At 46.5% G+C, this 17,922-nt stretch overlaps 1 protein-coding gene across 1 annotated transcript in view; it reads right to left on the reverse strand.

The window, feature by feature from the left end:
* Nucleotides 1-3,281: 3,281 nt before the first annotated feature.
* STT3A (STT3 oligosaccharyltransferase complex catalytic subunit A) overlaps nt 3,282-17,922 on the reverse strand; it is a 202,662-nt gene continuing 188,021 nt past the window's right edge. Inside the window, exon 18 of the mRNA XM_078682331.1 lies at nt 3,282-3,554. Coding sequence (XP_078538457.1) covers nt 3,516-3,554 — 39 coding nt within the window. The 3' untranslated portion in view covers nt 3,282-3,515. The remainder of the gene's footprint in view (nt 3,555-17,922) is intronic.

The following is a 17,922-nucleotide window of genomic DNA, read 5'->3' on the forward strand; positions in this document are numbered from 1 at the left end:
CTTCCTTGCATTTCTCCTCCCCCTCCCCAGCCAGCTTACCCCAGGCCGTGTTCCCTCATCCCTCGCACCCCCTCCTCCTTCAGCTTGAGCTGCGTGAACACGAGGGGCACACACTACTCTTCAAACAAGCATTGGCATTGCCAATAGGTCTCGCTTGTGGGACCTTATAAGTATTTAGTTTTGCAGCACAATATCCGATTATGCAACAAGGATATTGTGCTGCAAAACTAAATACTTATAAGGTCCCACAAGCGAGACCTATTGGCAATTCCAATGCTTGTTTTGTTTTGGGTCTGATTTGGGTGGAGGGATGTTGAAAATCGGTTTCTGCAGCCTCGGAGAAACAGTTTCGGCGCAGAAGACTTGGGTGCCAGGTGGAATGACTGTGGCACGGAAGATTGATACCGGAGCTGTCTTTGATTTCAGTGTTGAGGGTTTCGGTCCTGAAGCAGTTTTCGGCTTGGAGCCCGAAGGTTTCGGCTTGGTGCCTGACTTTGGCAGACTCGATCCCGAGCCGGAAGGCTCAGTGACGTGTTTCGGTGCCGAACCGGAAGGCGGGGTGTCAGAAACTTGTTCTCAGTGGTGATCATTGCCCGAAGGCGGAGGTGGAACCGAAGCCTTTTGCTTGATTTTAATTAGATTTTGGGGCAAGGGGCTTTCAGTACTCGCGGGACATTGACCTTGCGGTAGGCAAGTCTTCCATCTCGGAGTTCGGTTCTGAAATGGATACAAGTTATTCTTTGGCCCCTTGTGCATGGAACTCCTCTTGCTTGGAACCTTCACCGAAGATGTCCGTCTTGAATTCGATGTTTTGATTTTGCATTTTGCGATATGAAGCCCTACGATCGCGGAGCGTTTTCTTGGATCGAAACGATCTGCATGCGTTGCAGTCATTTGTTGTGCGCCGGAGATAAGCACAAGTTGCACACTTCGTGTGAGCTGGCATGCAGATACTTAGTGTAGCACGGAGGACAGAATTTGAATAGAGTCCGTTCCATCGAATGCGAGGTGGACAGGCGCCGCTAGGCCCAATTGCCGTCCCGGAGTTTTCTAAACAGAAATAGAGATTTTTCTCTAACAAATCAATTTGCAGAGCAGTGGGCTACACCATCGAAACAATACCGACGGGGGTAGAGTGGATTGTGCACAGAGGGGAACCTGAAGAACAGTTTCAAACTGGAGCGCAGGAATACACGTCCGAACCTGATGGTGGAAAAAACACAATCTAACAATAGAGTCAAAGCCCATGCACACTATCACCGAAAGGAGAAGTCACCTTAGCTTGCGACTGGCAAGATTTCTTCGAACAAAAACAACTTGCACACATCTGGACCCAACACTAGATGGCAGGACTATGAAAACATGTGATCTACAGCTTACATGCCTCGAGCAGGGATTTTGTCTCTCAGTTGGACATTGTCCCATGACAACATTCATAATTTGGAGATTTACAGATTGTGCAGCTTTAATCGGGGCAGTTGGAGTCAATGTCACCTTTCCTCCTAGTCCCCAGAATTTACTTCCTTAGCTGCCTGCAAACTACTATAAATTCTAGTAACACTGTTCTATTAACTTCTAGATTCTTACGATTCCAATTGGGGTGAAAGGTATGCCCTACTAACACAGGCTACATTTGTTTCAAAACGATAAGCAAACCCATTTGTACAGATGTTGTGGTATGTAAACCAAGAACCAAGCTATGCATGGCTGACGAGCCCTTATCACTGTGAAATCGGTCCTAGGTTGCTTATGTTCCAGTGAGGCTCTGGCCTGTAGGGTTCAGGCTGGACTGTTCCTATGAGGAGCAGGGTCAAGGCTGATCTGCCTATGGCTCGGTCCAAACGGAGGTTGAATGGTAAGCAAAAGAATGATGGGTTGGGATGCTATCCCAAATGATTGGCAGTGGTTAGACAAATTGCAAGCATTCCTCCCATCACATTTTGTGTGTAAAAGTTTTGCATTGAACAGCTTCATTTGTTCAGGGCAGCTTAAAGCTACTGCTATTTACTGATAAAGATTGTACTGAGAAGGGACGTTTCTCGTGCAGTATCCTGTGTTACCATTAACTACATCTTAAATCAGCCAAGAATAATGTAAATGTAAATGTAAGTGTACTTATATAGCGCAAACCTGTCACCCAAAGGGCATCCTGGCGCTTGCTTAGGGAACCCGTCCTGGTATTCCCCTGTGAGAAACCCCGGCAGGGTGTCCACAAGGTGAAAGTCGGGCATCCCGCCGCGAGGGGCCGTTGTGGAGATTAAGCAAGCTATTGCCCAGAGTCGCAGAGTGTGAACCCGTGAGTCGAGGAGGCACCAGGGCGAGAATTATCGAGTCCGTGGAATTTTTAGCCCAAGACCCGCCGAGGCGGGGAATTGAACCCTGGTCCAGGACCGATCTCAGCTTCCGGGTCTGCCGCCTCTAACCCCTGAGCCACACTTCTCCATAATGAACTACATCCATGCATAAAATCTGCTCATACAACTAAAATTGGATTATCTCCCATCATGGGGAACCAGTTTCCTGTCAAATGGGCTTTGAGTGATTGCAGGGTGCCCATTTTTAGAGAAATCTACTTTTGTTAGAAATACTCACATTCTAATCAATGTTCTGAGTTTCCTTTGTAACTGTTAAGCATAACCGACTAAAGAAAGGGAGTACCTATGGACACCTCCTTTATGGTACAGTGAATGACTTAAATGAGCTCTTCAAAATGTTTAGCTTATGGACTATTTTAATCCTAGTAGAAAGCAGAGGCCTACCGTGTTATGTGCTTATCAGTTATCTCTAAAACATGGGTGATGAATGCTATAGTGTCATTTACAGAAGCAATGATGTTAAACTGATGTCACAAATTAAAATGGATCCAAAAAGAGACCAAGAACTGTAAAAGCTTCACATAAGACACGATTAAGAAGTATTATCCTACATATAAACCTAAGTATTTAGTGAGTATGGTTTTGTGATGATAACCACATTGAATGGACATCTGAAGACTAAGTTGAATTAAAGCACAGAACCTAACAAGTACACATTCATATCTTCTTTACATACCTGATAGACCATACTCTCGAATCAACATGCTCAACTGTGTAACTAAGCTACTGGTTTACCCGATGTAATTAACTAGTTTATCAGGGTTTGTGTTCCCTCTTCAGTAAAGCACATTCACAGCTTGGGGTGTAGGAATGCTATAGACACAACAGTTTAAATAATGGTAAATATTGTAAAAGATGCATGTGGCACGTTAATACTTTCTCACAAGACACCAGACATAAAAAAGAGACATGTCTAACCCCCTCTTTATTTGGCCACTGTAAAATCAAAGAAAACAAAAAAATCATTTGGGAACGTATTCTTATTTATACAAATCATTCACCCAATATGGACTGTATTATACACGACTTCACAGGCAATTAAATCCAATCTCATCCTGCAGTTAGAAATGGTATAAAAACCATCATCTGGTTCACAGGTGAAGGCTCTTTCAGTGCTGCTTGCATCAAGGCTGAAGGCAACTATGTTCTTGATAACCCACGATTATCAAGGTCTTTTACCTGTAAAAAAATAATAAAGATGAACTGTAATTTTTTTTAGAAACCAATATGTAGGATGAATAGCCATAAAAAAACGGATGTCATCCTAGTGTAAACCACAATTCACGCAAAGTTTAGATCAACAGTTACATTAGCATATTTAATAAGCTTTGTCAGTCACCATGAGGGGGCTATTGCATCGATACCGAGCAGCGGTCAAGGGAGGTCAGCACTGCAGAGACCCACTTCCAGAGTGGCCCAGCTGTCCTGAATTTGCAAACTCAAACCAGCGACACCGACAAGTGCAAGGCTCTAGGATGCAAAGAGACCAGCTGACCTTTCCACTCTGCACACAGTGCCCCAGCCTGGGTACCGACAAACCTGCGGTGCAACCTTGACGCCAGTACCCTTGTGACCTGAGCCGCCCATTGGGAGCTCCCGGACTTACCCATAAGTCCCCCTCTGCAACCTGTTTCTAGGCGACCCCCCCTTCTTTCCACCGGTGTAGCGGGCACAGCTACCAACTCGACCAGCACCTCTGCAACCAGACACCCCAGTTCAGGTAACTAGTACCTGCTGGTGGTACTTTGGACCTTGGCCCCCTATGACTAAGTCCCGAAGGAGACTCCTCCCAGAAACCGAATGTAAATAAATGCATGCAGTATATGCCTTTTCTTCAATAGGGAAGCATTGCTGCGTAAGACGCATTCAAGTGAACAATTTAATTGTAGGAGGTAGGGCTTTTGTTGCAGTTACCCCCCAAATTATAGCCCCTTTTAAGCCAGTAGATGATGACAATTTTCGACTCAGACAGAGGATCGGGGCCTGCTAACCAGACCTCCGTGCCAGTGCTCCTTCTGTCTAATTGTGCAACAACTGGCTTAGGACTTTAGCACCCATGTAAGTCTCTAGTTCGATGAATGCTAGAAAGTGTCTCAAAAGAATGCAGCATATCCGATTCACCCCTAAAGGACCCACACACAAATTCCACACAGACTGTCATTGCTGGCTGTGTGACATGGTGCAAACAATGAGTGAAAACAGGACATGACACACTCCTGTGTGTCATGCCAAAGTCACCACATATAATATAGGTTATTACTCATACAGCAAGCCTTTGAGCCCTAGGCAGGGTGCATTATATTTTATGTGAGGACATATCTGCATGAACAGATATTCCCCTGTGATGTCTAGTTCTATTACTGGATATTGCAAATGAGCAGGGTAGCCATCTTAAGGTATGTACTGGGCGTTGGTCAAAACAAGTTTCCCAGCTACATAATGGCTTCAGTGAAACATATGGTATTTGTTATCAAACACCTCGAATTAATAAACCCCCACTCATCCCAGTGATGAGCAAGTTACTTACCTTCAGAAAAGATGTGTCTGTGTGTCTGTAAGAGACATATATTAGTTATCGATTCCTCACCTTAGAATTGCCCCCAGGCGTCAGACTGGATCAGGAGAATTTTTCTTCAGCAGTACCCCTGCGCGTCGGAAGGTGGCGTCAGTCAACTGTGCGTTAGTCGTTGGCGTCATGGTCACCATAATGACGTTGCAGTATCTACTTAAACTTCACCCCTGTGTGCGGACGTCAGTTCTTTACACAACATTCCACGCCAGAAGCGCTGAGCATTGCAATACACTGACCACTGGTGCACAAAATTAGGGCCCTGAAAGAAAGTCCCTTACCCTAGAAGTCAGTTTGCAGAACGGGGAGGATGGGTGGGCCGGTGAGGAATCCATAACTCTTACAGATATATTGTTACAGAAATTAAGTAACTTGTTCATCTGAAAGAGACTATTAGTTATGGATTCCTCACCTTAGAATAGATACCCCAGCAATACCAACACTGGAGATGGGTATGCGAACTAAGTTCACACCAGAAAACCCTGGAGAAATGACCGGCCAAAGAAGCGGTCTCTCCAAACGTGGCTGTCCAGGCAGTAGTGTTTAGTAAACGTGTGCAATGAAGCCTACGTAGCTGCCTGGCAGATGTCATGAAGTGGGACTCCATGTCCCAAAGCAGTAGTGGCTGCCATCGCCCGGGAGGAATGGGTACGCAACCCCACTGGAGGTTCCTTTTTAGGTCTCGCTGGAATAGCATCCGAAGGATGCGTCCAGCTGGAGACGTTTAGCTGCCCGTCTCGGGGGGATTAGGGACAGGCGGGTGTTACGAGCGTTTAGTGTGGATTTGGGTGCGCGAACGCGCACGTCCAGCACGGCGCCGTGCACACTGTCTTAAACACGGGCACCCGCAGGGAGGGAAAGCACACGGGGGCGCGGCCACCGGCAATGTTCTCCGACGTGACTGCCGGCCGCCCGTGTGACCCGCTCTGACCACGAGCCGGGTTTGCACTGTGTCCATGGGCCGCTTCTACCCGCTTTACCCCCCTCTTGCCGGACTGCGCCGCCTCCCCGCTGGCTGAGAGCTTGCCCGTACAAGTGTATCGGCCGGCCCTGTGCGTTGTGCCTCTGAGATCCGCAGCCCCTGTGAGCTGTGCGCCGCGGATCCCAAGAGCCTTCCCCCGCCTGGAAAAGCACGGATTCTGCCAGGGTCTCGCCCGCTTCCTTCCCCGTGGGCGCCCCGCCTCAGCTAGAGACTCTTTCACGGCCCGGACAGAGCCCCACCGGGAGGAGAGCCGCCAGATTGCCCCAGGAGCCCCGCCTACGCCCGGACAACAGACAGCACCCCTGACGGCCCGCAGAGCCCCTCAGAGGCCCCGCTCCAGCGCCGCATCTCTTCAACGCTGCCACGAGCCGGACCTACCTCAGGCGCCCTGCTGAGCCCTGCCGGTCCACAGCTGTTCCCCGCATTGTCCGCGGCATCCCGGACCCAGGTACTGTTTAGTGTGTGCTCGAGGGCGCCGTCACGGACTCGAAGGTCCGCCCCTCATGAGATCTGTTTGCTGACTGTTAACCCCTTGCAGGGCCTAGTAACCTGCCTCTTCCCAGTAAACGGGAAGCACACAGAACAGCGCATTAGAAGCAATCACCCTAAGGAAAGTATCGTGTAATCAGGAATTCTGTTCCCCAGTGCAATCTTGTTTTCATTCATGTGATTTCATGTGTTAATCTCATAGAAATGGGCTAACCTTGTTAGAATGAGTTGCTTAGCTTTCATATTGGTTTGACAGTTTTGATCTCCTTTCTCCACCAGTTTTCATATTTTATTGAGTCTTTTTCTACAGCTGCATTTTAGAGTTCTTGCTTGAAAACTCTTTAAAAGACCTCTTTGTCCTAGCTGAATAAGATGCTGGTACCTTGCTTTCCGCATTCTGTTTCAAGTTGTACAGGTGTAATCAGTCATGATTTGTAGAAGAATTTTTTTCACTCGTGCATATTCGTCAGTGTAGCATGCCCCACCTCGCCCCTGGTCTTTCTTTGATTTGGACTACTTATTTATATGAGATTTAGAGGTCCTTGAGTCCACCTCTCTGCCTAACCATGCGAATTTGTTTTAGTTAATGCAATTTACACACCACATAATTACACTGCATTCAATGCAACATACACTCCAAATACCACTCAGTGCCACATAATTACACGCCACATAATTACACTGCTCTCAATGCAACATACACTCCAAATACCATCAATGCCACATAATTACACTGAACTCAATGCAACATACACTCCAAATACCACTCAGTGCCATATAATTACAAGCCACATAATTACACTGTACTCAATGCAACACACACTCCACACAATACCACTCAGTGCCACATAATTATATGTTACATAATTACACTGCACTCAATGCAACATACACTCCAAATACCACTCAGTGCCACATAATTACACGCCACATAATTACACTCTACTAAATACAACATACACTCCAGACAATACCACTCAGTGCCACATAATTATATGCTACATATTTACACTGCGCTCAATGCAACATACACTCCAAATACTACTCAGTGCACATAATTACACACCACATAATTACACTGCACTCAATGCAACATACACTCCAAATACCACTCAGTGCCACATAATTACACGCCACATAATTACACTGCACTCAATGCAACATACACTCCAAATACCACTCAGTGCCACATAATTACACGCTACATAATTACACTGCACGCAATGCAACATACACTCCAAATATCACTCAGTGCCACATAATTACACACCGCATAATTACACTGCACTCAATACAACAATACACTCCAAATACCACTCAGTGCCACACAGTTACACGCCACATAATTACACTGCACTCAATGCAACATACACTCCAAATACAACTCAGTGCCACGTAATTACACGCCACATAATTACACTGCACTCAATGCTACATACACTCCAAATACCACTCAGTACCACATAATTACACGCCACATAATTACACTGCACTTAATGCAACATACACTCCAAATACCACTCAGTGCCACATAATTACACGCCATATAATTACACTGCACTCAATGCAACATACACTCAAAATACCACTCAGTGCCACATAATTACACGCCACATAATTACACTGCACGCAATGCAACATACACTCCAAATATCACTCAGTGCTACATAATTACACGCCGCATAATTACGCTGCACTCAATGCAACAATACACTCCAAATACCACTCAGTGCCACACAGTTACACGCCACATAATTACACTGCACTCAATGCAACATACATTCCAAATACCGCTCAGTGCCACATAATTACACGCCACATAATTACACTGCACTCAATGCAACATACACTCCAAATACCACTCAGTGCCACATAATTACACGACACATAACTACACTGCACGCAATGCAACATACACTCCAAAAATATCACTCAGTGCCACATAATTACACGCCGCATAATTACGCTGCACTCAATGCAACAATACACTCCAAATACCACTCAGTGCCACACAGTTACACGCCACATAATTGCACTGCACTCAATGCAACATACACTCCAAATACCACTCAGTGCCACATAATTACACGGCACATAATTACACTGCCCGCAATGCAACATACACTCCAAATATCACTCAGTGCCACATAATTACACGCCACATAATTACACTGCACTCTATGCAATACACTCCAAATACCACTCAGTGCCACATAGTTACACGCCACATAATTACACGGCACTCAATGCAACATACACTCCAAATACAACTCAGTGCCACATAATTACACGCCACATAATTACACTCTACTGAATGCAACACACACACTCCACACAATACCACTCAGTGCCACATAATTATATCTATCTATCGCCCTCACTCTATCTATCTATCTATCTATCACCCTCACTCTATTTATCTATCGCCCCCACTCTATCCATCGCCCCCACTCTATCGCCCTTTCTCTATCTATCGCCCTCACTCTATATATCACATCACCACAACATCACTCAGCACCACCACAGCATCACTCAGGGGCACCACATCACTCAGCGCCACCACAGCATCAATCTGTGCAACCATTCAACAACAACTAGTTCAAATATGTTCTCTCAATGTTTCAAGCTTTATTATAAATGTCACAAAAAAGATGTTAATATTTCACATCTATTCTTGGATTTTCGTCACAATAAAATACACTGAACATAATCTTCACAAAAGTTATTTACAAAACTTTAAGCTATTGCCATTATAAATTACAATAACTTTTATTTAAGTATTAAATATTAAAAAATAAATAAAAGGCATTTATTTGCAATATCAATACATGTAAGTCACGTAAATAAAACTCATATTGCATTACAAATGCTATAGGTGTCACATTTGCGAAAGCTATACCTATTAGCATTGTAAATGACAAAGCTATTAATTTCGCTATTTTCAAAACCAACACATAAATACAAAATTTGTCATTTACAATACCAATAGCTCAAACTTTCCTAATGCGAGACCTATTGCATTGCAAATGCTTGTTCTTTTAACTCCCCAGAAGGTAAAATGGTAACCCAATTCCAGTTTGGAAAAAAATATACATTTTTAGGTCTCACCTGAGACAGCACATCTGCTGTCGCTTGCAAGATCTTTTGTTTAAGAAAAAAAAACTAAAAAGGGCTAAGCGCCCATTGGTTGGCTTCATTGCCTCTCATTTTGTTGCTTCTCATCGGTCCGTGCGTGCTGGCTTCCCTTCCTCTTTGTGTGCTTGTTTCTTCCCTGGAGTATGGACCAAGTACGGATCAATTTCTTTATTATTTCCTTCCGCTGTTCACACTCCGCTTGAGGTACTTTTTAGGTCTTTTGCCTAGCGTACACTGCGCAAGCAGTGTCGCGCAGCCAGAGCCCTTTTTTCTGGGTTTTGAAAATGGACCTGGAAATTCCACGCAGCACGTTGGTGTTATTTCCTAGGTCCATTTTCATTGGCCTTTGAGTGCGTGTGTTTTTAAAACAGAACACGCAATAGGCCATGGGCGGTGGCGTAGCTCTGCCCATGGCCTATTGGTGTCTGTTACGCGCACCAGAGGCCATATGTCTTCAATTATCGCGGCCGTCAAGGTCCGGTAATTGAAGACATATGCTCGCAGTGGTGCGCGCACCACTCGCAAGCTTTTTTGTTTTTTTTACTATAGCGATCACGAAAGCGATTGCTTTCAGTGCTGCGTGTTTGTTTTTGGACAACCCACTGCTCGCTCAGCTGCAGTGGGTTACGGCCGGGTCAGAAGTCTGAGCGTGGCTTGCCAGCTTGCCTAGCGTTCCACGCGCATTGATTGGCCACGGCGGCACCCTGTTGCCCTTAAAGCTCGCAACCCGCCAATAATCTGTCTGTTACCCGAGAGCAGTAGCAAGTAAGGACAACATGGAGCCCACTCACTACTTGAGAGCGGGGCTCCTGGCTCAGACTTGTGCTCAACAGTGGATGTTGGGATCACCGAATGGAGCCTGGTGCTTTACTCCCAAACTCCACATCAGATGCCACATTGTTGCCTGCTCTACAAGAAAGCGCTTTGTGAGAGCTACGAAGAGCTTTATGTCCAACAGCAGCATCCGAGCTCACAGCAGGATTGTCTCAACCAGTTCTTTCTGCCTTAGTGAAGAAGTGAGATTCCGTCTGTCAGAGATAACATGTCGATGTTCTACTAAGAAGCAACAGCGCCATCTGCAGGCAAGCGGTTGACTGCAATGTCTCATACAGAGGCTGGCTCGCATTTAAGACAGCCAGGCTGTACAACAGAAGCAGCTGAAAGTGGTGTTTTTCAGAAATGCCTTCATTAATGACAAAAAAAACAAACAAATGAAAATCAAACTAACATAAGAGACACAACTGTTAAAACTGGAGACTCAAAGATTTTGCTGAAAAGATTTTCTTAGGCGATATGGTAATTGTAATCATTGTTTAAAATTGTCACGCCTTAATTATCATAGGAAAATAGCACGCCTGCTGACAGTAAAGGGGGGAGAGAAGAGAATGGCTGTCAGAGCAACAAGAGGCTCGAAAATTAACATTCTCGGCTTGGCTGGAGAACTCCCTCCAAGCTCGGCTCGCCTTGAGAAACAGACGGTGGGAGGAACACTTACCTTGGGGTCTGAACTGCTCTCCAGAAATGGTCTTCGGACGCAGAGAGGTTTACTATCGTATCACCAGTGACAAAGGCTGTCGGGGGACTGCCTCAAACTATTCTCTGAATTTCAATAGTAATTGCCTAAAATTCGCTCAGAAGCTAACTTTGCACAAGGTAAATAAATCTACATGGGAGTTTATGTATGGTTCGGTGATACGTGTTATATTGCGACAGGTTATGCCCTAATCTAATGCTGTATCGTAATGCTACAATTACGTACCAGAAATTGTTATTACATCAAGTCCTATGATTTGTAGCACACTCCTTACTATGGCATTACTGGGCAACATTTTAAATTCACCAGCGTGGTTTGTGTAATTTTTGGAATGTTGCATTGCACTTCTTAAGTGAAATTCCCAAAATCATGACATTAAGCTTGTCATTTACAATGTCGCCAGTAATAAAATGTCAGTAATAAAAATATAGCACAGGAGGATGGGGCAAAGTAAACAATCGGACTGCGAGGGCAGTGCTTTAAGTGGGCCGGGTCCTGCCGGTGCGCTCAGCTGCAGTGGGTTACGACCGGGTCAGATGTCCGAGCGTGGCTGGTGCATCGTAACCATTTGGGAGCTACTTTAGCCCTGTAGCAGGAAGCTGTACCTACATGGCATTCCTGCAATGCTTGGAGCTATCCGATGTTGGTAGGTTGGAGCTGCCACTGTCTGTTCAGTGGGCTTGATTCACAAGAATTTTGTAAAAAGTTAGAAATATGCATATAATTTATTTTTGCAACAATTTGCGTACATTTGAATGATTGACATAAATTTGCAGGGGTATGTTTAGAAATCTCAGTGATTCGTAGATTTTTATGTTTACTCCTACTTCATTAAACATCGTGCTGTCTACTTGCTGCAAGACGGATAATTTGCTGGTGTACTTTTGGCAGACTTGTTTGTACATTTGTACAAAAAAACGTTTTTTCTGTTTTTCACATAAGTCACTTTCCTCTACACACCACAGATTATGATAGTGCGCCCTTCCTACTCCCACCATGCAAACACACTTTATTGTATGGATAGCTCTGTTTTTCTGGTTGGAAACGACAGGCAAATGGCTTATAAATGTGTCTGTGTTGAGGCATTTTTCTTACCCTAATTCCCTTTTCCCACTCTTACCCTACTCCTAATACTGCAGAAAGCCAGCTGGACAGATAGATTGTCCATGGATTTAAGTTCAGTTGATATGAATACATGTCCCCAGACTACTGCTATGTTGATAACAAGCTCTGAATTTACTACTGCAGTTCGGGGCTTTAAGCATTGAATTTCAGCTTGGGTGCACAGAAAAGCTTATGAATCTGACATAGTAGATCTCTTTCGGGTGTTCCCAGAACTACTGGACCAATCTTTCCTGGATCTACAACGGAAGCGATCAGGAGGGCGTTCCATGAGGCTGCGTTGCGTGTCGACTGGGATGGAGCCTAAAGCCCTTGTCGGTTTCTGGTCATAGTAGGCAGTTTGAGTGTGATAGATGTTTTATGAGGAACAGGCATCTAACTTTCCATCATTACAAGGTGTATCAAAGAGCAGTTTCACTATCATTTCTGTCGCACGTGCTTGATACTAATGCATTGAGAAACTGTTTGCCGGTCAGTCAAAGCAGGCGGCTTCAGCGTCATGTGTATTTTATGGAAGAACAGGCATTTGATCCACACCCTTGCACTAATCATGTGGGATCAGTGTCACTTTAATTTCTGTGTCGCGGGCCTGATGCTAATGCACCCAGAACCTTGGTGGTTTGAGGGTGATGTGTATTTAAGGAAGAACATGCATCTGACTCACACCATTGCAGTCATCATCTGGGGCCAGTTTCACTTTCATTTCTGGGTCTGTCTTCGTAGTTTCTTTACCAGAGTTTCCTCATTGAGGTACCTTAAAAGTTAAATCACTGTCTGTATAGCTGACAGCAGTGCTTCGTGTGGGATTCCAGCCCTTGTGAGATTCACCAAACATTTGGTTTTGAAAGAATGTTTTATTTCATTAAAACTCTCAGGAGGCCCTCCCAGAGATGTGAACGGAACAAATGCTCCACTGCTCCTACAGCGAAACCGTGTCTTGTCATTGCATGTTTTTATTTTATATATAAAATTCTACACTCGAAAATACGTCGAAAAACGAAGGTATGACGTTCTGTTTTCCTTCTGTTAAGAAAAGTTTTACTGGCAGAATTATCCCTCTTTGGGTTGTACTTTAATTTGTTTAGGGCAACGCTTGGAGCCGTCCAATGTCACAAATGGCTTTTATTGTTGATTTTGTTATAGTATTATACGTTTTAGGTCTCGTCCTATTCTATTCCGCAAGGAATAAATAGGACGAGACTATTGGGGCTAAACTAAGGGCTAAACTAAGCTCTGAAAAATGCAGATTTCCAGAAGTGCATGTGGTCTCGTGAACGCGCTTCTATCCGCCTGCCTCGCATCACCACATGAAAGCCATTTGTTGTTTGTTGTTACCATTTGCTCCCGAGCCGCCTGCCTCCCACTTCAAAGGGATCCGCTCCCCCGCCCACTGCTTCACACTTCACATCCGCCAGGCCGTGTCTCGCATTTCTCCTCCCCCCCCTCCACATCAATGCCAAGAGCTTGTTTAATCTTGATCCCCCCTCCCCCCCCTATATGTTAGACTCAAATATGTGAAATGAGTTCTCTGTACAGCCAAGCTGGTCCTGCCAAGGCTTGTTGTGTCATGGTCTTTACTTGCATTGTGACACTTCTGCATTTGTAATGGAAAACTCAAACTGCAAGTAGCAGGACGGAAAGGCATTAACGACGAGATGAACGGGCCCTATCTTTCACCTCCGTTTCTCCGACCCTCTCTCGCTATCTCCGACCCTCTCTGGCTTTCTCCAACCCACCCTCGGTTTCGCCGACCCTCTCTCGCCATCTCCGACCCTCTCTCGCCATCTCCGACCCTCTCTGGCTTTCTCCGACCCACCCTCGGTTTCGCCGTCCCTCTCTCGCTATCTCCGACCCTCTCTCGCTATCTCCGACCCTCTCTGGCTATCTCCGACCCTCTCCCGCTATCTCCGACCCTCTCTGGCTCTCTCCGACCCTCCCTCGCTATCTCCGACCCTCCCTCGCTATCTCCGATCTCCGACCCTCCCTCGCTATCTCCGACCCTCCCTCGCTATCTCCGACCCTCCCTCGGTTTCTCCGGCCCTCCCTTGGTTTCTCCGGCCCTCTCTAGCAAATCCTTTGTGATAAGGCCTATAAAGCGTTTATTGTGATCAGCATCTCAGGAGGTGCCCGATCCAGAGTGCCCTTGTCCAGATGTGCAGGGCAGACATAATAGTCAATGTTGTATTTGAGTAAATCTGATTTTGCGTGTAATAAACTACTGGCGTCTTCAGAATAAGTTAGCATTCCTCCTAGAATGCTTCTTGTAGCTCCCCTGTTCAATGTTCAGATGGGCTCGCATGCAGGTGGGAACTGAGACAGGGCTTATGTTGACTAAGAACTATAGCGCCTAGAATCTATCGGGCGCCAAGTGAAGACTTCAGTGAGTTGGGCAGGTGGAGGAATTTACCATGCGGGTTGTGGGAGAAGTATCACATCCGGTTCATGCTTTTGAAAAGCAGGTAAGGCAGTGACAGAGAAACCTTATGTTGACTGAGAACTATAGCGCCTAGAAAGCATAGTCCCTATGCTATTGATTAAATGCAGAAAATAACAATTTGGAAAATTAAACCTCATAGAGCAACAACGAACAATTATGTCCAACCCCGGGGAAAAACAGTTTGGAGAGAACAAATAACAGCAGGACAAAGAGGAGTCAGGAGGTGCCAACGGGTTAAATAGAGAAAAAAAGCAAAACTGATGATGTAAAAAAATGATTAATCTAGATATCTAATGTTAAAGCAAAGAAATACATGCCCCGATTTGGAGTCGTTTTTGACACGCTGTTGAGCTTGCTTGTGAGAGCCGGCAGTATTGCCTGCTCTTAGCCGAGGCAGCACTGGTGGTTTCGGCTGTGAGACGGGAGGAGCGATGCCCTTCCGCCACCTGCTGAGAGTTGTGCCGGGAGGTGTGATGCACAGGGGAGGCTGAGCATGGGCTGGAGGGACCCCCAGTGCCCCCAAAGCATCCTGTGGACTCTAAGCATGGCTAATAGGAGGTGTAATCCCCTCTCACTAACTGTTCTTCCACTAGTAAAGTAATTAATGCATGGGAGGATCCATGCATCTCGCTCTAGCATGTAGTTAAGTGTGCAACACTCCAAAGAGAAACGCAATGCTGCTTTAAACCTGCTCTCTCCCCTGCCATACCGAACGGAACTCTATATGTATGAAATGGCTTTGGCCATCTATCGGGCGCCAAGTGAAGACTTCAGTGAGTTGGGCAGGTGGAGGAATTTACCATGCGGGTTGTGGGAGAAGTATCACATCCGGTTCATGCTTTTGAAAAGCAGGTAAGGCAGTGACAGAAAAACCTTATGTTGATTGAGAACTATAGCGCCTAGAAAGCATAGTCCCTATGCTATTGATTACATGCAGAAAAGAACATCTCCGACCCTCTCTCGCTATCTCCGACCCTTTCTCGCTATCTCCGACCCTCTCTGGCTTTCTCCGACCCTCTCTCGCTATCTCCGACCCTCTCTGGCTTTCTCCGACCCTCTCTGGCTTTCTCCGACCCTCCCTCGCTATCTCCAACCCTCCCTGGCTTTCTCTGACCCTCCCTCGCTATCTCCGACCCTCCCTCGGTTTCTCCGACCCTCCCTCGCTATCTCCGACCCTCCCTCGCTATCTCCGACCCTCCCTCGCTATCTCCGACCCTCCCTCGCTATCTCCGACCCTCCCTCGCTATCTCCGACCCTCCCTCGCTATCTCGGTTTCTCCGACCCTCTCTAGCAAAATCCTTTGTGATAAGGCCCTGGATGTTTATGGCTATGAAATGGCATTGAGCTACATGGAGGCGTTTATTGTGATCAGCATCTCAGGAGGTGCCTGACCCAGAGTGCCAGATGTGCAGGGCAGACATAATAGTCAATGTTGTATTGGAGTAAATCTGATATTGCGTGTAATTAACTACTGGCGTCTTCAGAATAAGTTAGCATTCCTCCTAGAATGCTTCTTGTAGCTCCCCTGTTCAATGTTCAGATGGGCTCGCGTGCAGGTGGGAACTGAGACAGGGCTTATGTTGACTAAGAACTATAGCGCCTAGAATCTATTGTGCGCCAAGTGAAGACTTCAGTGAGTTTGGCAGGTGTAGGAATTTACCATGCGGGTTGTGGGAGAAGTATCACATCCGGTTCATGCTTTTGAAAAGCAGGTAAGGCAGTGACAGAGAAACCTTATGTTGACTGAGAACTATAGCGCCTAGAAAGCATAGTCCCTATGCTATTGATTAAATGCAGAAAATAACAATTTGGAAAATTAAACCTCATAGAGCAACAACGAACAATTATGTCCAACCCCGGGGAAAAACAGTTTGGAGAGAACAAATAACAGCAGGGCAAAGAGGAGTCAGGATGTGCCAACGGGTTAAATAGAGAAAAAAAGCAAAACTGATAATGTAAAAAAAATGATTAATCTAGATATCGAATGTTAAAGCAAAGAAATACATGCCCCGATTTGGAGTCGTTTTTGACACGCTGTTGAGCTTGCTTGTGAGAGCCGGCAGTATTGCCTGCTCTTAGCCGAGGCAGCACTGGTGGTTTCGGCTGTGAGACGGGAGGAGCGATGCCCTTCCGCCACCTGCTGAGAGTTGTGCCGGGAGGTGTGATGCACAGGGGAGGCTGAGCATGGGCTGGAGGGACCCCCAGTGCCCCCAAAGCATGGCTAATAGGAGGTGTAATCCCCTCTCACTAACTGTTCTTCCACTAGTAAAGTAATTAATGCATGGGAGGATCCATGCATCTCGCTCTAGCATGTAGTTAAGTGTGCAACACTCCAAAGAGAAACGCAATGCTGCTTTAAACCTGCTCTCTCCCCTGCCATACCGAACGGAACTCTATATGTATGAAATGGCTTTGGCCATCTATCGGACGCCAAGTGAAGACTTCAGTGAGTTGGGCAGGTGGAGGAATTTACCATGCGGGTTGTGGGAGAAGTATCACATCCGGTTCATGCTTTTGAAAAGCAGGTAAGGCAGTGACAGAGAAACCTTATGTTGATTGAGAACTATAGCGCCTAGAAAGCATAGTCCCTATGCTATTGATTACATGCAGAAAAGAACATCTCCAACCCTCTCTCGCTATCTCCGACCCTCTCTCGCTATCTCCGACCCTCTCTCGCTATCTCCGACCCTCTCTCGCTATCTCCGACCCTCTCTGGCTTTCTCCGACCCTCTCTGGCTTTCTCCGACCCTCTCTGGCTTTCTCCGACCCTCCCTGGCTTTCTCCGACCCTCCCTCGCTATCTCCGACCCTCCCTCGCTATCTCCGACCCTCCCTCGCTATCTCCGACCCTCCCTCGCTATCTCCGACCCTCCCTCGCTATCTCCGACCATCCCTCGGTTTCTCCGACCCTCCCTCGCTATCTCCGACCCTCCCTCGGTTTCTCCGACCCACCCTGGCTATCTCCGACCCTCCCTCGCTATCTCCGACCATCCCTCGGTTTCTCCGACCCTCCCTCGCTATCTCCGACCATCCCTCGGTTTCTCCGACCCTCCCTCGCTATCTCCGACCCTCCCTCGCTATCTCCGACCCTCCCTCGCTATCTCCGACCCTCCCTCGCTATCTCCGACCCTCCCTCGCTATCTCCGACCCTCCCTCGGTTTCTCCGACCCTCTCTGGCTTTCTCCGACCCTCTCTGGCTTTCTCCGACCCTCTCTGGCTTTCTCCGACCCTCTCTGGCTTTCTCCGACCCTCTCTCGCTATCTCCGACCCTCCCTGGCTA

This window comes from Lissotriton helveticus, chromosome 3_1 (genome assembly GCF_964261635.1).
Source record: "Lissotriton helveticus chromosome 3_1, aLisHel1.1, whole genome shotgun sequence".
NCBI lineage: Eukaryota > Metazoa > Chordata > Amphibia > Caudata > Salamandridae > Lissotriton > Lissotriton helveticus.